Source organism: Euprymna scolopes, chromosome 14 (assembly GCF_053919585.1).
Source record: "Euprymna scolopes isolate OS-2025 chromosome 14, ASM5391958v1, whole genome shotgun sequence".
NCBI classification, from domain to species: domain Eukaryota; kingdom Metazoa; phylum Mollusca; class Cephalopoda; order Sepiida; family Sepiolidae; genus Euprymna; species Euprymna scolopes.
In genome coordinates, this window is record NC_136495.1 from 114,748,657 (window position 1) to 114,773,820 (window position 25,164).

The window sequence follows — 25,164 nt, forward strand, 5'->3', positions numbered from 1 at the left end:
TTGGCCTTTTTAAGGTCAAATTTGGCCTTTTTAAGCTCTTGTCTGGACCATGGTCGAGGCCGCCGAGATATATTAACAATTAACATTAATAATATATCTCGGCGGCCTCGCCATGGTTCCACGCAGGAGAGCAAAAAGGCCAAATTTGGCCTCAAAAAGGCTAATCTGGCAAGCCTTAGAAAGGCCAAATTTTCAAATCAGGATGGCGGCCTCGATTGTTGTACATTTAGTCTAAAATAAAAAAATTAATTTTTGTTCGGGTTTTATGTCTAATAATGTTTTTTATATAAAAATAAACTTTTATAAATTTTTGTCTGTCAAATAACTTACGCTGCTGAAATACACATTTGCCTAGTTTTCTATTCTATCACTTTTCGTAATTTTTAGAATTTGCACCAATTTTGACATAATACATAAGTACGTAATAGTTTTTACCTAAAATCCATTAATTTGAAATCCCATTATATGGCACAAGAACCTTTTTTTTTTTTTCTTTCATAACAAAATTGCAATGATCATAAAATGGGTGAACATAAATTTATTTAGGAAATTGATCCTCTCCTTCTTAAAAAATCAAAATATCAAATAACTAACGAGAATTCACTAGCAACATAATGGATAACTGAGAAAGAAAATAGTCCGTAAAAAAAAAAAAAAAAAAAAAAAAAAAAAAAAAATGGGAGTGGGTGGGTCAAAAGTGGTGAGTAAAATCACGACCACTGAGATATAGCCGCGGTAAAATACCGAAGAATCATTTTTAACGAACTTCCAAGGACGATAATTCTATTCGACTAAATAATTTTTTAGTTTCGTTCAGATTGAGTTATTGTCCGTGGAAGTTTGTTAAAAACGATAATTCGATTGCCGTGACCTTTGTGACAGACCACGGTCAGACTTGTTTATTCCGAAAGTTACAGAGATTTAAAAATCTTAAAATTATCAGTTAAAATCAAGTTCAGTGTACCTTTGTTTATAGTCTTCGTCAGTTGATTGTCCTTTTTTTTTTTTTTTTTTTACATAGGCATCACCACATTATCAAGGCCAAGAGGCCACTCAAGGATAAGGGTTAAAGAGTGTACAGTAGAAATTGGACAATATAGTAATCATTAGTAATGAAAATTTGGTAAATTTGATAACTTATATGGAACGGCTCATCAAGAACTTATTTATGTTAGACTTGAAGACAACCATATTGTAGTCAGCCGGAAAGCAGGAAAACGGAAGACAATTCCACAGGCGTGCAGTTCTAAGAAAGAAGCTTTGTTCATGGAATCTACGTTTAGGTTTAGGCACAGATAAAGAGTGGGGGGAATTATTAATAGTGTTTACAGCTAGACGAGTGTTTCTTGTGAAAGTTTGGCGAGGGGGGACCATAGATTGAAGCTCAGTCGAACACTTTCCATGAAAATAACGATACATCAGAGACAAACTCGCAACATTTCTTCTGTGAGATAGAGGTTGCAAGGAAGAGAAAAGGACATCTTCTACGAGGCTACGAAGTCTATTTTGAACTCTATCAAGGTAGGCCAAGTCCTTTCTAGCAGCTCCTGCCCAGATGTGGCAACAGTATTCCATCCTTGGACGTACCTGGCTCTTATATAGATAGAGAATAGCATCAGCAGTGAGATATCTACCGGATCGATAGAAAGATCCCACCATTTTTCCAGCGGCCTTGGCAACAGATTTGATGTACGTGTTCCATTTAAGATAAGGTCAAGCCAAGAAGCTTGTCAAAACTAGAGGCCTCCTGAAGACGAGAGCCATTCATTTCAATTGATGCCAGATGTGGGTCAGAATGTTGATGATGTAAAGAGAGAAGCTTGGTTTTAGATGCATTAAAAGTAACCAGCCCCTCCTTACCCCATTGTACTACATGCTCAAGATCAGAGGAGAGAGAATTGGAGAGAACTTGGTCGTTTACTGTGTTAGATGTGCTCCCATAAATGATAGTGTCGTCAGCATAAATGTCTACAAATGATGTTAGGATGTGATTTGGAAGATCATTAATGTAGATCAGGAAAAGAGTTGGGCCCAGGATGGACCCCTGAGGGACACCGGCATTAATACCGTGAGCTTCTGATTTTTGCCCCTCAACTACTACTCTTATGAACCTATCAGAAAGAAATGATTTAATAATGTCCTGCTTTCACGATGAATGCCCTGGAAAAGTCCCTTCCGATTAATGTAAAATAAGCAAATGAATTTGGCCATTTTTCAGCATAATAGGTACCTCCATAGGGACTGTCAAAATTCACTACAGAATTACCCCACCCTATATGTAACACGATGTAACTTTATTATAAATTAATATTATAAGTATAACTTTTGTACCATTTAAAAGAAGGGTAAAATAAACCAGTAATAATTTTTTAAAAAATTTTCATCGAACGAAAATAATGAAATTGCGAGACGAAAATCGGGTTTACATAATTGGCGCTTTAAAATAACGTTCCCATGTAGTAGAGATTCCGAACGTGAAAACATACCCGTATTTAATAAATCTAGCAAAAATCAACTAATGGTGAAATTTTCGATACTTATCCATTTTAGAATGAAATTACATATAAAACGCAGTTTTCGTAAAATATACGAGGGGAAATATTTTTTTTTTTAGTGCGTGCCCCCCCCCCACTCGATTTATTTTTTCGAAATTCGAACAAAATATATTTAAATCTATTGAAATGTCTATTTATTATGAAACAAGAATTCAAATAAGTAAAAAATATTTATTTTTTTAAATTTAAATACACATATTGAACAAAAATTTACCTTGAAGTTGCAATAAAAAAATTGATATAAACTTAATGTTTTTTCTAATTAATATATACTATAATCAGTTAAATTGCCAAGAAAAAGAAACTTCGTAAACATTAATCAATTTTTAAAAGATTAAAACGATTAAAATTCCATTATTTCAAAATGTTCCGTTACAACATAGATTTTTTTTTAATTGTGTTTAAATTTTTTTTTTTTTAATATTAAGTTTTAATATAAACATGACTCTTGTCAGCTATTTTATCGCCAGATTAAAACCAATTTGAAAATATTATTGCACAAATATTAAGCATTTTGTAGCCCCGCCCTCATATTTTGTTTGTCTCTTTACCGAACAAAATATGGAACCCCGTAGGTAACCACATGAACATTTAGTAAAACCGTATTTCATATTTAATATACAAATGTTTATAATATTATTAATCGCTAAACTATGTAAATCTTAAAACCTAACAAAATTATAACAAAGATTAATTATTAATTGCAGTTTGAAGATAAACAAAGGTTTTAAAAAATCATTAAGTCGCTTCTCTTCTGTTCTTCCATAGTTCGTATAGTTAACACAAATCTGACGTCACGGAAAACATGCGGTCCATTTTTCACAATCGTTTGGCAGACCTCCAAATTCTTGTGTGAAATCGCCAACGTTTTACGAACTATCATTTCATTATTTTGTGTCTAACTTATAATTCTGCATTATTTTTACGGGTGTCGATAGACGTTTGAATTGAATCAGATGCAACTTTTTTTTTTTTTTTTTTTTTTTTGCTATTGTTTATTCATTGTGCTATTTTGGTACTTCTACAGTTTATCATCGAAAATGAAGACGCCATTTTCATAATAAAAAAAAACAAACTTTCCCGTTATGTTCTCTTTCACTTTCTTTATTTACTTTTTTTTTATATGGTTCTTTCTGAAAGCAATTAATACTTCAACCATATTTTAAAATACTGATTTCTCCCTCTGATTTGATTGACAGGTGCCCGAAAAAATTAAAATGGCGTCTCCATTTTTGGCGATAAACTGTAGAAGTCCCCTTATGCCCCTCCCCAAACTTGAAAAATGCTAGCAATTTACGCGTCTCGTTGACCGCTCGCTACATAGCCAAGAAGTGGGTGCACATTTTCTGTTAAATTTATTCCCCATTCTAAAATGGGGCACATTCTTTTTAACTCCTTCTTTCATATTATTTTTAAAGGTCGTTGAAACCTATTAGCCCCCCCCCACACACACTCCAGTAGATTTTGATTTCTTTTTTAAGGGGTAAACTACGCTGGGGTAGGTTAAAAAAAAAAAAGGGGTTTGTATTACTGTATACATAGATTCGAAAAAGTTGTCAAAAAACAAATATATAACAAATAAATGCTATCAAAGGCAAGATAAGTTACTTTTCTACCAAACTGGATATATTTTTCGTGTTTTTATTCAATGTAACACGTTTATTCAGCTCGAAAAACATAGTGTTTACCGATGTATTGGAAAATTCAAGATGGCGCCTCACTCCCTCTTTAACACGGTAAGTTTGGAAAAAGGTGTTATAAATAAAAAAAACTAGACAACATACTATTAAAAACCCGCCGAATATATGTCAACCTATGTCGCGGTAACATATTGAACGAGTTTTAACAGTATTTTATCCAGTTTTTTTATTCATAACACCTTTTCCCAAACTTACCGTGTTAAAGAAAGAGTCAGACGGCAGACGCCATCTTGAACTTTCCAATACATCGGTAAACACTGTATGATTTTCGAGCTGAATAAACATGTTACATTGAATAAAAACACGAAAAATATATTCTGTTTGGTAGAAAAGTAACTTATCTTGCATTTATTTGTTGTATATTTGTTTTTTGACAACTTTTTCGAATCTATGTGTACAGTAATACAAACGCCCCCCCCCCAAAAAAATATTTCCCATCACATATTTAACATAAACTGCTTTCATAAGTTAATTTAAAATTAAATATGTACCGAAAATTTCATGAAAATCTGACAATTGATTTTTGCTAGATTTTTTTAACCATGGGTGTTATCACTGTATCAGAATTTTTGTAGGATTTTTGACACCCCTAACACGAAATTGCGAATAAAATATTAAAAAACTCGTAATTTCTCTTTTAAAAGTGGGTTGTTTATTTTCTTTATAGATTATACTTCCAAAATAAACTAATAAAGTTATTTTTTTTTTAACAGTAATGAAATTAATTGAATTTTACGAGCTCAGTATTTTTCAATTTTTAAACTTTAAAAATCTATCAAAATTTTTCTATTGATTCAATTTTTACGATATTTTCAGGGTCAATGTGAAGGCGGCCTTCAAAATGATCACTACTACATAGAGACGTTATTTTTAAGGCGTCGATAATGTAAACACGATTTTGGTCTCGCATTTTCATTATTTTCCTACGCTGTAATATATATATATATATATATATATATATATATATATATATATATATATATATATATATATATATTTATTTATTAAATATTACTAGCTTATTTGAAGCTGCTTTTAAATAGTATAAAAGTTCTATTAAATTGCAGTTACAGCGTGTTACTGTTACATATAGGGGGGGGGGGATCTGTGCCTCGCATTAGAGGTTCGTCCCTACAGCGTAATATTTTTAAACTGGTAAACATTAATCGTAAGGGACTTTTCCAGGGCATACATCGTGAAGTAGAACGAACTGACAAACAAAGTAAACATTAAACAAAAACATGCAGACAAAACTTCATTTTAAACAAGTTAGCAATTATGTGAAAAGAAAAAAAAAGCATCGACTTTTACATTATTTTTGTGGTTGATAAAATAATCTCGTTGCTTACCTCGCCTCATATCGTGAAACAAAATAAAAAACGGCACTTTTTTTTTTTTTTTTTTGGCAATAATAGCAGGTCATTTCTTTAACAACGTTCCGAATATAATGAAAATTAAAGCATGAGTCATGCTTAGCATGGCTGTCTATTTTTAATAAATATGATCATGTACATTTAAAAATAAACGAAAACAGAAAATGACTCGCCTTTGTGTACGGCGTGTAAAAATACAGGATTCATTTCGTAGTGAAATTTTGACTTCCTCAATGCAATCGAAAGTGTCGGTAGCTTCACGGGTCAGTTAGCAAAAAGGCAATGAGAAAACTTATTTTTGATGCGGGATGGTTTGCTATTATTAATTATTATTATTATTATTATTATTATTATTATTATTATTATTTATTTTTTTGCATGAATTACTCCGCTGCGCTGAAACAATTTTTTTAAAACTTTATTATTATTATTACTATTATTATTATAGATACGGTAGTGGGAAATAAAAAATTTTAAACCTCGTGAAAAGAGGAAATTTATGGATTTATTTATTTTTTTTTAATTAATCGATATTATCGAATTAACCTTTGAAATAAGGAGAGGTAATTCAGTGTTAAAAGCGAAAACTAAATCGACCCCTCCCCTAGCACACACACACCAGTTATTTTTTATTATTTTTTTTTTTCAAAGGAGTCACTACTTATCAACACTTGAAGGCCACTCGAGGATAAGGGTTAATGAATGTAAGGTGGTAGTGTAGTAATCGTTAATGATGGGAAATAGATAGAATTTGATTATTTAAAGGAACATCAACAAGAACTTGTTTACATTGAACTTGAAAACAACTATATTGTAGTAAGCCAGGAAGCAGGCCAGCAGAACAGAATTCCACAGGTGTACAGTTCTAGGAAAGGTTAAGGCACAGATAGATAGTGGGGAAATTGTTGATAGTCGAGTTTTTTTTTTTGCTTGTTTTTTTAGTGAAAGTTTGGGAAAGTAGGACCATAGATTGGAGTTCAGAGAGCACTTGCCATGAAAATAATAGATGGTTCCAACTTTACTAATACTTTTACAAAAACAAGATAAAACAATATTTATAGCCTGTGCACACAATTTTTCAGCACATTATTTTTCAGGCCACTAAACTGTGGTTTGACAAAGAAAATGAGAAAAAGAAAAAACTATAGTTGGCAACAAACCTTGTGCATGAAACTAAGAACCTCTCGTAAGCATTGACAAGACCACCACGAGCAGGATCACATATACAACGACCACGGATCTTTAAGTAATCATACCATAATTTGTAGCTTCCAGGCATTTTTTTTAATTTCATATCACACAGATTTGCTGAGTTAAAAATTATTTCAAGTTAAAAGCGAAAATAATACATATTTTTTTTAAAATATTCAGCAATTCTTTATTATAATAGCAAAATTCAAAATATTGAATTTCAAGTAACCAATGATATTTACTTAATTGTCTTGCTGCAATGCTGCAGTAATGAAAATATCCAAAATTTCAGAAAATAACTACTTTCCCTTTTTACGATTTGAACTCCGGTTTCCTTTTTTTTTTTAACGCAAAACTCAATTTCTTATTAATGTGATGTTTGAAATTTTGTTATTTTGATTTCAATAATTTTATTTATACACTTTCATAAACATATAAAAATTCAAATAAAGAAAACAACTTATTGCCAAATCCGATTTTAGCTAATTCTTGTTTTTTTTATTTTGTGTTCACAATTTTATAATCAGGAGGAAAACTTACATTCCATTTCCAAAAAGATCTTGGGTGGAGACCAGACAGGGTTCTAAGGTGGCTGAAAGCATGCAACAATGTATGTAGATATAATTTTGTTTAGTACCAAAACTAAATATTCTAGTATTTTTCAATCACAATGGTTATAAAAGTCAGAATTTAAGTATCCAAGAGCAGATCAGTAATCATATAATGTGGCGGTACTGCTTCATTTTCCAATCGTCAATAGATTTTCAACATCGTCAGTAGATTTTCATATAGCCCTACTGCTTGTATGAGCTATTCAATTCTTCATTTATAATGTGATTCTTTATGAATTGCATGGAGAGAAATGATATCAGAATTATACAATCAATATTTGATATAAGCCATAAAGACAGGCTTAGTTCTAGTGAATTCAGTAAAAACATCAAATCTGAACAGTATAGGCTAATGTGTGCAGAACAGGAGACTTTGATGGTATGGCCACATTGAAACAATGGATGAAAATTCTTGAGTTAGTAGATGTAGAACAGTTGAGGTAACAGGGTCAGTTCACTGGGGAAGGCTAACGAAAACATGAAAGCAAGTGATAAGAAAGGATGAGAGAAAGAGGGATGAATGTCCAGAAAAAGTTCATTTGGAAGTCAATTTCTGAAGGAGATTCCAGAATCATCAAACTTTGGTCCTCTTACTAGGCTGGGAGCAGAGAGGTTTCGGAGATTGCACCAGCTCCATGTAAGGGGGAACATTAAGTATGGGATTTCTAACACAAAGCAAGCCACAATCTCAATATAAAGTAAGAAAACTTTAATCTCAATTTCAATAAAAAATGCACATGAATTGTAAGGAGGACACATAGCAAGCCTTCCCATGGCATCCCTGTGAATCTTTTGAGAGACCAATGGTTACACTACGCTCATCTCAGGAAATTAAAAAAAAAAAAGACAAAACTAAAAGCAGATCTATGCTCTACTGCAAACACAAACAAATATGCTTGCAATAATTGTCTTGGTCTCTTATCTCTACCACGTTTAGCAGCTGAGAAAAAGAAATGCAAGAGGCTCAAAAGCTTAATCAGCACTTCTACAGAATTGGGACAAGATTTTGTAGTTGATAAATGGAGCTTTCAGATAATAAAAAAAAACAATGGTTTCAACTGATTTTTTTGTCAATTCTAATAAGTTACAATGGTAGCTTCCAAATTATGCAGTCGAAATTACCCGAATATTACTGAATTATTAAACAAAACAACTTTTTGTTAGCAGGTGAAAAATTTCCACCATCTTGTTTAAATCAAAATGGAAAATTACCTCCCTTTTAAACTCTGTGTTTTACGATCGTTTTTATCAAATTCCATTTTTTTTTATTTTCTTAATAAATAATTTTCTACTTTATCGATTTTTGTAATTTTTGGATATAATCATCTTGAAAATATGTAAAATTCAGTATTACGATTTCTGAAATTTTGTCCCAATAGTGTAGAAGCGCCGCCTAATCATTATCTGTTGCACAGTAAAATGAGTTATAGCATCGCTATGACTACTTTAAGTTTTCAAAGAGGAGCAAGATATCAAATGAAATTCTAACAGAGAAGGTGTTTGCTATAGCGATTGAATTTCCTCAGTATTAAGTTCTAAGATCAAAGTGTAGTATCTGTTCTTCAGATGCTTCACTTCATTTTCTTGTTGTCTTTCGGTGGAGGAGAAATTCTTCACGACTGAGACAATTTTTATTTTTGTACCTTTTCTCCACGTTAAAAAACGACCCTGGTGTCTAACTCTGTCCCGTGGGGAGGCATAGTAAATAGGTACATAAAGGGGGCCTCTGTGTGGGGATTTGCTTCATCAATAGTCTCATTTATCCAATGTTTCCACCGTGCTTGTATAATTTCAGAAATATATTTCCTAAATTTACATTTGTATTTAAACTGCATGGAAGGTTCAACCAAATAATGTTTGTATTTGTTTACTAATTTTTTTTTTTTTTAACGGCAATAATATTTATAACAATTTCTTAATTTATTGAATATAGTTTAATTTGAGAAGTTATCAAAATATTTGTCGTGAGTCTATTATGATATCTATTATGATTATAATGTGTGGGGGTTTTGATGAATGCTATGTACCGTAATTAATAATACATAAATCACACACCAAATCAAATTGCATTTTAATATTTCTATTTAATACTAGCAGGGCACCCAGCATTGCCCGATCGTAAAATACGCTAAAATGATATTTTAATTTATGCAGATTTCATATTTATTAATATAGAGCCAATTCTCTATTGATTATTATATTGTACTCAATATATAGTTAAAAGTAAAAAATTAAAATCAAAGAAAAATATGCCTTGGGTACCATCAGCAAGAATTGAAACCAACCCCAAAACATATAGTACTCTAGCTTTAGTCCTTACCGATTGATCTATCATCAGTTGAATATGAAATAGCTAAGAATGAGCTCACGTTAATATATAAATGTATATATATATATATATATATATATTTGCACATGTTTACAAGGAAACTTTAAGCCGACTTATGCCTGTCAAATTCCAATTTCTATCAATTTTAACCCCTTAACAGCTATTTTTACCGGCTAAAAGCCCATAAAAAAAAAAAAAGAAAAACTGTCCACAAAAAATGCAATCATTTGATCTGCTTCATGCTGCACTGCGATCTCACATCAAGGAAATGTAGTTTGAAAAATGGAGACGGACGGACGGACGGACAGACAGTGAGTTTTATATATAAGATTTTAAATTGAGCAAACTTTCTGACATTCTCAATTTCAGCTCATATGGCGATTCTGATAAAAGCTACACGAATGCATTTAAAGAGTATATTTGATTTACAGTGACAATCTCTGTACCAAAATATCTGTTCATAATTGAAGCTAATTCTCTTTTAACCATTAAATTTTACTGAAGTTCTTTAAAAAGACACTGCATGTAATCATTACATATCCACACTTGAGATCCACACGTTGCACGCAAAGTACATCGCAAGGAAAAGAAGACAAAGAATTAGTCTACCTGTTGTTCTCGGGCCACCTGTGTAACACATCTTTCTCTGTGTCTCTAACGGGATCATCGGTCTGTTCACATATTCTTTTAATAATCTTTTTCCTCCTTCCTTTGCCATGATGTTACCTTGCTCACGGCTCGGTCATTTGTATACGGCTACCATACACATGTCTGCACTCTGTTACATCAAGACTACTTAATATCCTTCTACTTATGAAGAAGGCTCACTTTTAGCAGTATTCAGCTATCTGCGGTAATGTTGGAACTATCTCCAAAAAAACACCCAAAAAGTTACTTCTTTTTACAATTTTTTTTTTTTTTTTTTTTTACACAGAAATCACCACTTACCAAGGCCCAAAGGCCACTCGAGGATATGGGTTAATGGGTATACATTAGTCAGTGTGATTATAGCATAGTAAACACAAGTAGTGGGAATTTTGTAAATTGGATCACTTAGGGGGGGACGGTTCATGAAGAACTTGTTTACGTTGGCCTAATTTGCTTTGGTGGGGAAGCAAATAAATACATTAAATAATTTATTCTGACACGAGTCACAATATGATACTTGATCTATATTTTGTGAGACAATCAGATGGAAAGCAGGTAAAGGAAGAGAATTCCACAGGCATGCAGTTCTAAGAAAGAAGCTTTGTTCATGGAATCTACATTTAGGTTTAGGCACAGATAAATAGTGTGGGAAATTATTGATAGTGGTTTTGGCTAGATGAGTGTTTTTGTGAAAGTTTGGTGAGGGGAGACCATAGATTAAAGCTCATTGGCAGCGTGTTATTTTGTGTGTCACACTTACATCATTTTTTTCTTCCGAGTGACTATCGTTTGATTACTATTGTTTTTCTTTTCTTCATAAGTTTTGGTTTCAGTTTCGATTCAAGCTAACGCACCCAAGTCATATGGATATATTTTTGACTTTTGAAATCACAAGTGTGTAGTACATAAGAATCGATATGAAAAAAAAAAACTCTCTACTAAATATATATAAAATCTGCAAGAATTAAAATATATTTAAGCATATTTTACGATCAGGCTACATTGAGCATACCTGTTATCTTGGATACTTTTGCAGTTTTAACAAAAGAGCTACACTTGACCTTTTGGCCAAGACGGGGATTGTCAGGTGCTGGTGAACGATTACGATGTTTACTCAGCATATGGCAATACCTATAGTCGTGGAATCTCCTTGCTAGTAAATCGCACCCTATCAGCGTCGGTGAATGTTTTTCACGCGGACGAGGACGGGCGGGCGATTGTCGTCGATGTTGCCGTTAATAGCAGTGTGTTTCGGATAGTCGCAGTTTATGCACCTAACTCCGCTGTGGAGAGGGCTTCCTTCTTTCGACGGGTGGAGGGCTTTGTAGATGATCCAGAGAGGGTAGTCTTAATGGGTGATTGGAATGCCATCCTTGATCCCAGGATAGATATGGTCGGGGGGACTAGCAGGTCGGTGTGGTGTGACAGCAGTCTGTCTGACCTGATGGCTTCGTGCGACCTGGTCGACAGATTTCGCCTGGATCACCCGGGGCGGGAGATGTGGACGTGGCATCCTAATACACCTTCTTATCCAAGTACTTACTTGGATCGGATGTTAGTTAGAAGAGGCGATGTAGATTTCCTATCTTGTCCCACGTTCCACTTTTTAGGACACTCGGACCATAAACTAGTTATGGCCCGTCTGAACTTGAGCCCTAGGCCTAGACTGGCCGGATACTGGAAGTTCAACAGCACCTTGTTGGAGCTGGAGGACTACCGGTTGAAGGTTACAGAGATAATCCAACGGGCATTAGTGGGGGCGGTTACCGGGAGTAAGTGGTGGGTTAGTCTCAAGGCTAAGATTAGACGTTTCTCGGTCAAGTACAGCCAACGCCTCGCACTAGATAAGGCTAAGGCCAAGAAGCGTACAGAGAATAGGCTGACCCAGGCATTGGAGGGTGGGGACCCCCTAGAGATAGCACTAGCTAGACAAGATCTCAGCCGCTTGGCTAGCGAGCGGTACGAGGGCCAGATAGTTAGGGCTAGGCTAATGAAAGTCTCGAACGAGGCTGTTAATGTTGATGCTGTTGAGCGTAAGGCTGCTCTAAGGCGCGGCTCGGACAGGTACATTCGAAAGGTAAACGGCGCGGGAGATTTGCGAGGGGTTTCGAAAGCATCTATCGGAGCGCTTCACCCAACTACCCAGACTCAGGGTCGAAGAGTTTGGCAGCTATTTGGCCGACTCGCCCCGCCTCATGGCGGCTCGAGCGGCTAGCTGTGATGGTCTTGTCGCGGAACATGAGATCATTACTGCATTGAAGCAGGTCGGCTGCAACAAGTCCCCGGGGCTTGATGGTCTACCCTACGAATTCTACTTGAGGCTGTCGCCCATGTTGGTCCCTATTCTGAAGGATATGCTCAACCATTGGTTTGTTCAGGGCTCCATCCCTGGGCAGGTGACCAAGGGAGTGATCACATTGCTGAGGAAAGGTCAACGGCATGGTGAGGAGGAAGATTTAGACGATTTCAGGCCCTTGACTCTGCTAAACACAGAGTTAAAGATTTTGGCCAAGGTTCTTGCGAATCGGTTGCAGGTTGTCATCACTGACTTGATCGAACCAGACCAGAGCTATGCTGTGAAGGGGAGATCGATTCAGGACAATCTTCATCTGATACGCATGATCATAGAGGGGACAGAAAACGATGCCGAGGCCGCGCTGATTAGTTTGGATCAGTCCAAGGCTTTCGATAGGATAGACCATAGGTTCCTGGGATCTGTGCTGGAGGCCGCCGGATTTAATCCGGACTTCCGCAAGTGGATCTCTGTACTGTATGACGGGCCGACGGTAGCGGTGCAGATCAACGGTAAGCTGTCGGAGTCTTTTCCCGTCTCCCGGTCGGTGCGACAGAGTTGTCCGCTGTCGCCTCTCTTGTACGTCCTGGCGTTGGAACCCCTCCTTCGCAAGTTAAGGGACGAGGTGACTACACCAGTCCTGCGCGGGATAGCTCTCCCTGGAGGCACACGAGCCAGGGTTTCCGCGTTCGCCGATGACGTCACCGTGTTCGTGTCTTGCATCACGGACATTCAAGTGGTCACCGAGGCACTCGCTCGATATGAAGAAGTTACAGGGGCCGTCTTCGCAGTAAGTCGGTAGGTCTGCGGTTGGGTGCCTGGACCGGAGTAAATTCGCTTCCGGGCATCTTCAGTTGGACCGACGGCCCGGTCCGGATCCTTGGTGTGTGGTTCGGACCGGGTCTCCAGCTGAAGAAAAACTGGTCCGTAGTAGAGGCCAAGGTCGAATCCTCTGTTAAGACTTGGGTTCGAAGGAAATTGTCCTTGAAGGGTCGGGCGGAGGCGTGTGCTACATATGTCTTTCCGCTCATCCTTTACCATCTGTCTGTACTTCCCCTCCCTGCAAAACGACGAATCAGCTTACAGGAGCATCTCGACACACCCTTGTGGAATGAGGGTAAGCATTATGTTTGCAGAGAGGTCTGTGTTTGAAATCCGAGCGAGGGAGGCTTGGGACTGCCCGATCTCCTGTGTCACAAGCACGCAGAGAGGTTGGCCTTCCTGAGCCGTTCATTGTACGTAGACGTTCCATGGGTCACTGCGGTTGAAAGCTCGTTTTCCAATCTCACACCTGACCCCTCGGTCGAAGCACGGCGGAGACCGAGGGTGGAACAAACATTCTACGCCGAATGCCGGTCCGCACTTAGAGCGTTGCCGGGGACCAGTGTCCTCGAACAGTCTAGGAACAGGCTTTATCGGGAGCTAGTGGGGCGTAGCAAAAAGGAACCGCTAGTGAAACGGACGGGAGTGTTGTTGGAGGAGGTCCGCTCCCAGTGAAGTTGGGCGCCGGGACAGGACTTTCTTACAAATTCGGAATTTTCCCTTACCTGGCGACTTGTCCGGAACGCACTGCCCCTCCTTGAGGAACTCAACCTTTACAATGAAGAAACCCGGGTCTACTGCCTGCGCTGCGACGAAGACATGAGAGAAACTGTCGGTCATGCCTTTTTCCGCTGTAGCAGGCTCAAGACCCTCCTAGGGTACGCCAATGAGGTAACGGCTCGCATCGATGCCAAGCGCTGGCTTAAACTCGACGAATCATACTTTGTGGAGAACATTGATCCGCCGCTGCCTAGGGAGAAAAGAATGGTTTTTCTAGCGATACTAGCAGTAGCGAGGATGGTCATATGGATCACACGCCTCAAGCGAGTCCGCAAAGGGATATCTGTTCCGGATCGGGATCTGATTGTCTACTTTAAGCATCTGCTTAAAGTAAAGATCAGATGCGATTGGAAGAGGTTGCCTCGAGTGGCCTTTGACAAGAGGTGGGTGCATGACGCTAGCTTGTGCATCCGATGAGGCGCCAAGTTTGAATTCGTGTTACCACCATAGGCATGGCAAATGCGGTACTGGGTCTTACGGAGCCCATCTCGCTAGGTTAGACAAATAAAAAGTAAAGAGACTCTTGACTGGTGGTACAAATGAGATCCTGTCCCTCGATTTTTTGTTTTTTTTTCTGGCACTAGAGAACCTTCCGAGGCTACTCTACCACTACCCCTCATCTTTCTGTTTTATCATCCCCTGATCAACCCCTACTCGAAGGTCGCCACCTAATATATTCTCCCCTTTTGTTTTTAACAATCTATTTATTTTGCTCCCAACACCCGATATGAAGTATTCCCAATCCCCATTAGGGATCTCCCCGCTTGTTTTCGGTGCCCCCGAAAACAGTAGGCGATCTAACTACTTAGATTAGCTTAGGGAGGGACCTTACTAACAATGCACTAATTTTATTTTTTGTACATTTTTTCTATATTTCCCACTCCCCAACACGAACTATTTTTCTTCCAAATTCAAGAACTTTTATTTTTTCCAATGAATTGAACTTTTTTCACACACACACACACACACACACACATTGTTTAATATATATATAAAAAAAAAAAAAAAATGCGCACACACACACACACACACACAGAAATTGTATATATATATCCTTTTTGTAAAAACGATGGGGTTTTCATTAGTTAGTTTAGATTCCACAGAGTGAATGAGGTATTGTGGTAAATGTTGCCAGTCAAGAGTAAAGTCGCCACAGACTCCAATTTTTACTTTAGTTACAAAGACCCTGCAACACTCCCCTCCCCAGATCTTATAGGGCCTTGTGCCTAAATTTGTTTTGTCTTTTGGAGATTTTACTTTTTAAATGTTTTAATTTTATATTGGAATTTTTTTAATTGTAATTTTTTCTTTAAACGAAATAAATTAAATGTAAAGATCAAAGTGTAGTATCTGTTCTTCAGATGCGGCACTTCCATTTCTCATTCTTTCAGTGGAGGAGAAGTCCTTCACGACTGAGACAATTTTTATTTTTGTATCTTTTCTCCACGTTAAAAAACGACCCTGGTGTCTAACTGTCCCGTGGGGAGGCATAGTAAATAGGTACAATAATATTAGAGCATCTCCACTTACACTGAACATCTACAGAATGCCAACATCAATATATTACATATGAATGAGTTCCCTGTGGAATATCCACAGGTCCCGCTAATTTAGATTATTTGGACTACTGTTTTCATTTTTAGTGTTATTCTCATGTTTCGGCCAATCTAACCTTCAAACTTCTTCAGGTGTATCTTGCCAAACTCGGGAATCGGTACAGAATTTCAAACGGAACGCTCTATTTAATCCATGAGGATAGCATGCTCTCGTTACGTCAGCCATAACTGTAACAGTTTTACATTATTTGCAATTGTATTCTTAGTATCACCCTCACTGAAGACAGAACCTTCAACCTCCAGAAGAGTATCACTTAAAACTGAATTTTACTTAGTATTTTATCCGTTATGCCACGTGGTTTAAATAAAGAAATCCAATAAAAATTTTTTACAGCTTCCTTGAATTTGACAGTTACATTCCTGCATATAACAAGGTATATCTGTAGAAGGTCGAAAATAACACTAGAGATGAAAGCAGTAGTCCAAATAATACAAATATGACTTTCTTTTAAGAAATTCTTGGCCTTCGGATCGGGATCAAAGTGTAGTATCTGTTCCGGCAGATACTGCAAGCAAAGACCAGATGTGTGGGCATCCCCACATACCTGACCTTTAACCAGCTCCCATTTCCCACCTCTCAGGAGCTGGTCCCCTTTTTCCCTTCCCCCTCCCTTCACTCCTCACATTAAAAATTGGCCTTGTGCCTAATTTGCTCGGTGGGGGAGCAAATAAATACCATCTGTTCTGGCAGATACTGCAAGCAAAGACCATATGTGGGGGAAACCCCACATATAAAACCTTGGTCAATGTAGGGGCAACCCTTCATACCAATTGTCACTATCCAGCTCCCCTACTCCCTGGGGAGTTGGTCCCCATTTCCCCTTCACTCCTCACATTAAAAATCGGCCTTGTGCCTAATTTGCTCGATGGGGGAGCAAATAAACACACTGAATTCTTGGCCTTCGGGCCGGGATCAAAGTGTAGTATCTGTTCTGCAGATGCTGCACTTAAGATAATTTGTACCAGTCAATGGAGGGGAAACCCTCTATACTGGGACAATTATTATTTTTGGTAACCAGAGTGCCCCCTTTTTGCCTACTTTTAGGGAAGCTGGTTTTTACCCCACATTAAAAACGGCCTTGTGCCTAATTTGCTTTGGTGGGGAAGCAAATAAATACATTAAATAATTCATTCTGACACGAGTCACAATATGATACTTGACCTATATTTTGTGAGTAATAGCAGTAACAATACTATAGTTATTTAATAGTCTGACAAATAGGTCAAAGCTGGAATGTTTAAAATGGAAAACTCTAAAACAAAGTTTTTATATATATATATATATATATATATATATATATATATATATATATATATATATATGGATATTTTATAAAATGTTTATTTTTGAAATATTGTTAATTTCAATGTATACGGTTTTCATTTAACGGGTGGAGACGGTTATGCTAAAAACTGAATCACTGTTAATTTCGAGTATCCAAGATGGCCGCCTTGTAACAACGTGGGGATGAAATTTCTTTTCCTCAAATGAAAACACCAGGTTTATCATGTACAAAATTAACTTTTTGTTGGTAACATCGAATGGAAATAACATCTGACGAATTGATGAGAATCGGAGACTTATGAAAACATAATCATAAAAATATATATATTGAATCCTTTGAGATGAGGCTTCATAATTTGTGTATTCGTTCTTTTGCAGACTTATCTTTGTAGTTGTTTCACCACATTTCAGCCAACTCATCATTTGGCCTTCTTCAGGTGGTTAACCACGACGGGATAGGAATGCTGAGTCTTGTAACTATGTCCTCAGTAATTACTGCCTTCCATAATAGCTGTTGTCATTTCACCACGTTTTGGCCAACTAATTCTCTGGCCTGCTTTGGGTAGGATTGAAACCACTATCTTCAGACAATGCTCACCTGGAACCGTAGAGACTCCATGCTTCTATCCACTGTGCTACGGGCTCCAAAGCTACACTGGGCTGAAACTTTACCGGGTATCTGTTGGGTTTAGAGGGTATCTTTTAGGTGGATTATAATGGTTTATGTGAATACGTTAATATTTTTTCACAGAAGAAACATTGCTAATCTTTCTCTTTACTCTATCATTTGTTTCATGTTAGATGCTCGACTGAGCACCAATCTATAGTTCAACCTTGTAAAACATAAGGACTCATCTAGTTACAACCACTGCAAATAATAATTTTCCTTTCTCCTTCCGTATATCTAAAATTAAACAGAACCTACATGAGCAATGTTTCTTTCCAAGAACTATCCATCTGTGGAACACAATACCACGGGGCTTCTTTCCACATGATCATGATCATTTTCAATTTTTATAGAGCTGTCCTCTTAAATAATATAATTTCTAGACAGTTTCAATAATTAGTAACAGTCTTCACACTATTGTTTCGCTATCCTGGAAAAACTCTTCAAGCTTTATCCTTGAGTGGCCTATGGGCCTTGATAAATAGTGGCTCATTAGTATTATGCATACTATAAAAACCCAAACTTACAGCTCTCTATTATTTCCTGCTACGGACAACGAATGTTATTAGATGTTCTTTAAGCGTTAAAATGTTTCAGATGCAGAATAGCAAATGAATGGTGCAAGACTGCCAAAATTGCTTCTGCACGATTTCCTTGTGTGTCCAAGAATAAACCTTCCCGGTTTGCGCATACAACAGCCGAGTCTTACTGTTATGGGTGTCAGGGGTAAAAACCTACAACCTTGCAGATTAACAGATAACTAATCAATGAGGAGGACTTCATGCAAACCAGACAATCTTGAGGCACAATCTTTATGAGCTCCACACAGAAGTTAAACTTGTTTAACAGCAAAATCAGTAACTACAACAGGGGTAACTGGATTTTGGAAAAATTTAGGAGGAACTGGGATGAGAACTCCCAAAGTTAGCTACAAGTGGCCTTTTGGCCAAGATCAAAGTGTAGTATCTGTTCTTCAGATGCTTTTTTTTTTTTTTTTACATAGGCATCACCACATTATCAAGGCCAAGAGGCCACTCAAGAATAAGGGTTAAAGAGTGTACATTAGAAATTGGACAATATAGTAATCATTAGTAATGAAAATTTGGTAAATTTGATAACTTATATGGAACGGCTCATCAAGAACTTATTTACGTTAGACTTAAAGACAACCATATTGTAGTCAGCCGGAAAGCAGGAAAACGGAAGACAATTCCACAGGCGTGCAGTTCTAAGAAAGTAGCTCTGTTCATGGAATCTACGTTTAGGTTTAGGCACAGATAAAGAGTGGGGGGAATTTTTGATAGTGTTTACAGCTAGACGAGTGTTTCTTGTGAAAGTTTGGCGAGGGGGGACCATAGATTGAAGCTCAGTCGAACACTTTCCATGAAAATAACGATACATCAGAGACAAACTCGCAACATCTCTTCTGTGAGATAGAGGTTGCAAGGAAGAGAAAAGGACATATCCTACGAGGCTACGAAGTCTATTTTGAACTCTATCAAGGCAGGCCAAGTCCTTTCTAGCAGCTCCTGCCCAGATGTGGCAACAGATTTGATGTACGTGTTCCATTTAAGATCAGGAGTAATGGTCAAGCCAAGAAGCTTGTCAAAACTAGAGGCCTCCTGAAGACGAGAGCCATTCATTTCAATTGATGCCAGATGTGGGTCAGAATGTTGATGTAAAGAGAGAAGCTTGGTTTTAGATGCATTAAAAGTAACCAGCCCCTCCTTACCCCATTGTACTACGTGCTCAAGATCAGAGGAGAGACAATTGGAGAGAACTTGGTCGTTTATTGTCTTAGATGTGCTCCCATAAATGGTAGTGTCGTCAGCATAGATGTCTACAAATGACGTAAGGATGTGATTTGGAAGATCATTAATATAGATCAGGAAAAGAGTTGGGCCCAGGATGGATCCCTGAGGGACACCGGCATTAATACTGTGAGCTTCTGATTTTTGCCCCTCAACTACTACTCTTATGAACCTAGACTACCATTCAGTGGAGGAACAGTCCTTCATGACTGAGACAATTTTTTTTATTTTTGTACCTTTTTGTCCACGTTAAAAAACGACCCTGGTGTCTAACTGTCCCGTGGGGAGGCATTTGTAAATAGGTACAAGAACATACTACCACTGTCTCTGATCATTGTGAATTCATAATCAAGGAGTCTGAGGAGAAAGATAGAGTAACAAACTTAACTGCAGAAACTGAATACTCTCAAATCTGTTCATGGTCTCCTTTTGTAGTTCCACCTTATACTTTGTACTACTTGACACTGTAGATAAATACAATGCGACCTCTGGTTTGACAACATCAGGATCTATCAAAAAAATTAGTTTGGAGATAACCTTTGAAGAGGAAACACATCTCACCCCAAGTCAACTGCCTGCAAAAAAAAAAAAAAAAAAAAAAAAGCAGAAACGAATGTTTCACTTCATAAAAAAAAAGTAATTTTTGATATTTCCTTCGAAGAGGAAAACAATCTCACTCCAAGGCTGTAAAAAATCAGGCATCATTCGGTATTAAAAGATGGCTTTTCAGAAGATCCAAGCAAAGAAAGTAGAGTTGACAGCAATTATCAAAAGCAGAAATTATTTTGTCTTAAAAAGACAAGAACGAATGTCGGGTGCAAATTTATCACTATATGCTTGTCTCGCCATGAAAGCAGAACACAACACAGTTAAGTTATAAGTTAGTCATGGATTTGACACAATCCAAAAAGGCATAAAACCATTGTCCAGAAATCGTATCTTCAAAAGAAAAAACCAGATGTTGGGTGCACATTTGGCATTAGATGTTTGTTTCCCCACAAAGGCAGAATATGACAAAGGATCGAATAAGTAAGTCATAGATTCGATAAAACGAAGAAAGGCATAAAGCCGTGGTTCAGAAATTAAGAATCCTTCATTATCTATAGATGAAAAAAAGAGAGAAAGAGAAAAAAAAAGGAGGAGGAAAAAAGAAAGGATTGTTTGCATGGATATTACATTGGTCTTAAGCTTATTTTTGCTTACATCTTTATTTGATTTTGTTGATTTTAATTTGATGGATTATCATTTTGCTGAATTTGTTCATTTTAAACATTCCAGCTTTGACCTATTTGTCAGACAATAGAATAATAATACAGGGTGGTCACTAGAAAAGCAGGAAATTTGAAGGTCAGCTTAGATCATGAATAAAATGCGTGATTGCTATTTTTTGATTGGTTCTTTTGTTGGATTTTTAGGTTCAGACGCTGCAGTGAAGTGCACGGATGACATTTTGAGTATCTATGAGTATAATATAACATTTGTCTTTGAAAAACTTTGTAAAAATAAATCGTTGTTTGACAAATTTCCTGCTTTTCTAGCAACCACTCTGTAGTAGGCCTTCAACATTGACTCATCATCATGTGAGCAGACAGCTTCAGATAGGACTAAGTGGCAGACTGCTATTCACAATGGTGCCCGCTAATATGAAAATGACAGGAAAGTAGCTCCAGAGAAATGCAGGCAGGATAAAAAGAGCAATGCTTTGAAGTCCCTGGCACCTGCCACCATTTCCTGTTCCTACTGCAGCAAAACTTTTCAAGCTTAGATTGGGCTTGAATATGAATTATATATATATATATATACACACACACACACACACACACACACGCACAATGAGCAACAGTAGGTGAACAATATTGTAAACCTTCCTACTTGTGGAAGTGGCACTCTTGTCATGATAGGGTCAGCCATCCAGCTTCAAGAAAAATGGTCCTGGCTACCTATCTCCACGATATTCAGCAATTAAAACAAATATAATTTAACTTGATCTATTTTTATTTTAAGAGTATAGGTAGCCAGAACCATTTTTATTGAGGCCGGACAGCTGAACCTAGTTGGCCTCTATTGTGAAAAGGGTACCACTTCCACAGGTAGGAAGGTTTACAACACCCATTTTTGCTCACCCTGTGTGTGTGTATATATATATATATATATATATATATATATATATACACACACACACACACACACACACACTAGCAGGGAGATTCAACGTTGTCTGGGATTGAATGAGGGTCAACAAATGTTCCATCCTCCTATACTTTTATCGAAATCAACCATTTTGTAATCAAATCGATTAATTGCCTTCTCTAGTTAGGGACTTCTTCCCCTCAGTGTACCGGGAGGAAGCTTCACATACCATCCCGCAGTGACTTAGTCCACAATACATTGTAGTCTACATTGCACTATAGAGAATCTACTGTTGATTTTATAAAATTATCTGTTCGTAATGGCTTCACTTCAAGTTTAAAATGTAAAAGTCAAGTATCATGGTCCAATTTTAAACAAAAACATTTTTGAGCGCGCCCTTGTCTTATCAAAGAACCAACTGTTGATTTTATGAAATTATTTTTACATAATCACTTGAATTAATGTATAATGAGACCGATACTGCACCAACCACACTGACGTCCTTAACCTCGTAGGATTCCACCTGATATGACAGGTGTTCTTTCGATCGTACATACATTGTCCCGGCACAAGTTGGCCTGTTGATCGTCTTCACCCAGTGTTTCATTGCCTCTCAATCAAATCGTCTCCTACCCTGTGTAGTCTCCGGGTACATCAATCACTCCGCTGGTCCTTGCGGCTTGCTCCAATATGAAGAGTCCTCACCACAAACAAACAGAACTCCGGTTTATAACAATAACAAACTATTAATTTAATTACTTCATAACAGCTACTGTCTAAATTGAGGTGACTGACTATAGCAGTGAACCGATGCAAGACCAGACCAATAAAGTCATAGATTTCCCATTAACACAGGCTAGTTAACATCATAACATCAGGCCCTGAGGGCTCCCAAATCAGGAGCACTTGATCAGCTCAGCCGTTCAGTTTGCTGGCTACGACTCTACTCTTTTTAGAATTCCTTTTTCTAAATCCAACCCCTTTTCCCCCACCTCTCCTTCCTCTTAGAGCTTACCCTTTCTTCCTCTTAGAGCTTACCCTTCGTCTTGTCCACTCAACACCTCTCTCTCTGTCCCCCTAATTTCTACTCCTCCTCTTCAAACTTATCTCTACCAAATTTTAACCCTCATTTACACTGAGGTTTTTACTTATCAAATTAGGAGTGATTAGTCATTCCAGGTTGAACAATGCTTGGCGGCAACTCTTATCCTTGACCCCTATTCTAAGTTGTCAGCCTTAATCAGCTAAGGATCTCTGGATCTCTTCATACTTCTCAAGAGGTTTTAAAAACAACCTTTCATGTTAACAGATATATAACGACAATGAGATAAAAACAATTATTATTTGTTTTTTCTCTTTCTGACAAAATCCCATAGACATTTCTGTTTTGTCCCAGTCAGACATCACACCCCCTCTTCTGCCCTTTCTTCCTCTATTTGACAAGCAAAACCATCTCTTTTGACATGTAGATAATTCCAAATCTGTCTCCCTTTTTGAGATAATATATCATCTGCTTTGCCTTTAACAAGCTCATGACATATCGGTGGTTGGTCCTATTTTCTTAGCTAAGGTTTTGCATTTCTCTGCACTCCTTCATCCCATCCGGTCAAACCCCCTCTCACCACAATATGCACCTCGCTGCATGCATTCATGACACCAACAGTGTCAGAAATGATAAACATACAAAAGTATCATGGTTCAATTCTGTCTTATAAAAGAACCTACTGTTGATTTTATAGGCGGGGCCTCTCTACTTGTGCAAGTGATAAAACTTTTCAAATGCACTTGTGATGTTAGGTTGTATAAAAGTATTGATTTTGGTCAAAATTGGATTTTCTTACAACCTTCCTCAGCATAGTTTTACCGCCTAAAAAGAAATCTAAATCTACTTTGGGGGGGGGGGGGCTTTAATTTAAATTGAATTTTAATTGAATTTTAATTTAATTTAAATGGCCTTTAAAGCTGAAGATAAAGGAATTTTTTTTAAAATAATCAAAATTTAACATTTTAGAGTCAGGGAACATTTTCTACATAAATTTAACGTAAACAATTTAACTTCTTGGCCACATAGCGGTAAACAAGACATGTAATCGTTAGCATTTTTTTCAAGTTTTGTGGGGGATAGGTGGCAGAAAGAGGGAACGGTGTTGGGGTGGAGGAGGGGGTCATAAGTTCCAAACATTTTAAAAAGATGAAGAAACACTTTAAAATGTGCTGATGGTGGGGGTGGGGCTTTTTACTTTTTTTTTTTTTTTTTTTGAAGATATGCTTTAAAAAGGTCTCACCGTTAAATATTAATTATTATTTTCTGATATTTTTAAGACTTAACACAAACACAAAAAAAACTAGTGTGGACCTGTACAATGCATACTTCCCTCCTTGCAAGTTACACCCCTCTTATATAAAGGATTTTTCATTTATTAATCTAAGGGCAATGATGTTAAGATCTTTATTATCCAATGTATTCCATATTGTTTTCATTTGTCGCCATGTTTGTTTTCGCGTGCACATGCATTCAGTTTTAGCACGTGGAATGAACCAACGGAAGTTCGGTGAATCTGTTTATCCGTATCTCAATAGTTCTTTTGGCACACCAGCATGCCAAAAAATATGCCATGCGTCAAATTTCATAGTCATAAAAACAACTTTCTACAGAAAAAAAAAAACAAACTTGTTTTCACATTTTCATCTAGCGAATAAACATAAAATTATATATGAAAAAAAAACACATTTTTAAAATCCAACAACAGAGCTGAAGTCGAGGTTTCAATTGTAAAACAAAACTAATTTTTTTGATAAATCTCTGTGTGGCCTGCCAATGAATTATTTTTTCTAAAGAATAAAATTGAATAAATTTATTTTTACAAGAATGTTTATACATTTATCTAGCGAATAAACAAAAAATATGAAAAAACAGGTTTATTATTTAAAAGAAATAAAGATTATGTAACGGGGAGGACATTTCGTTTAAGAAAAAAAAAAAAAAAAAAGCCAACTTCATCCCCATTGCATAATTTTGATTTTTTTTTTTTAATATTAAACGTGTTTTTTTTTTTCATATATATTTTTATGTTTATTCGCTAGATAAATGTATACCCATTCTTGTAAAAATAAACTTTATTCAATTTTATTCTTTAGAAAAAAAATAATTCATTGGCAGGCCACACAGAGTTATCAAAAAAATTAGTTTTGTTTTACAATCGAAACATCGACTTGAGCTCTGTTGTTTGATTTAAAAAATAAATGTGATTTAGAAATAATAAGTGAGCTTTCAGAATAAACACCCTCCTCAACCTCCCCATATTAACAACGGATTTCGGAATAAACACCATTTTTGGTAGGGGGGGGGATAT

General features: G+C 36.8%; 1 protein-coding gene across 7 annotated transcripts in view; it reads right to left on the reverse strand.

Annotated features, from left to right (window-relative positions):
- The window catches only part of LOC145293233 (protein lin-7 homolog C-like), a 79,210-nt gene that overhangs the window by 50,422 nt on the left and 3,624 nt on the right, over positions 1-25,164 (reverse strand). Inside the window, exon 1 of one of the 7 annotated variants that reach the window (XM_080139795.1) lies at positions 10,369-10,619. The exons of 2 other annotated variants lie outside the window; for them this stretch is intronic. In XM_080139795.1, coding sequence (XP_079995921.1) covers positions 10,369-10,477 — 109 coding nt within the window. In that variant the 5' untranslated portion in view covers positions 10,478-10,619. Of the gene's footprint in view, positions 1-5,604; positions 5,930-10,368; positions 10,620-25,164 lie in introns of those variants that run through there. 4 more of the 7 variants (XM_080139796.1, XM_080139798.1, XM_080139792.1 and 1 more) reach the window with 4 other exon arrangements.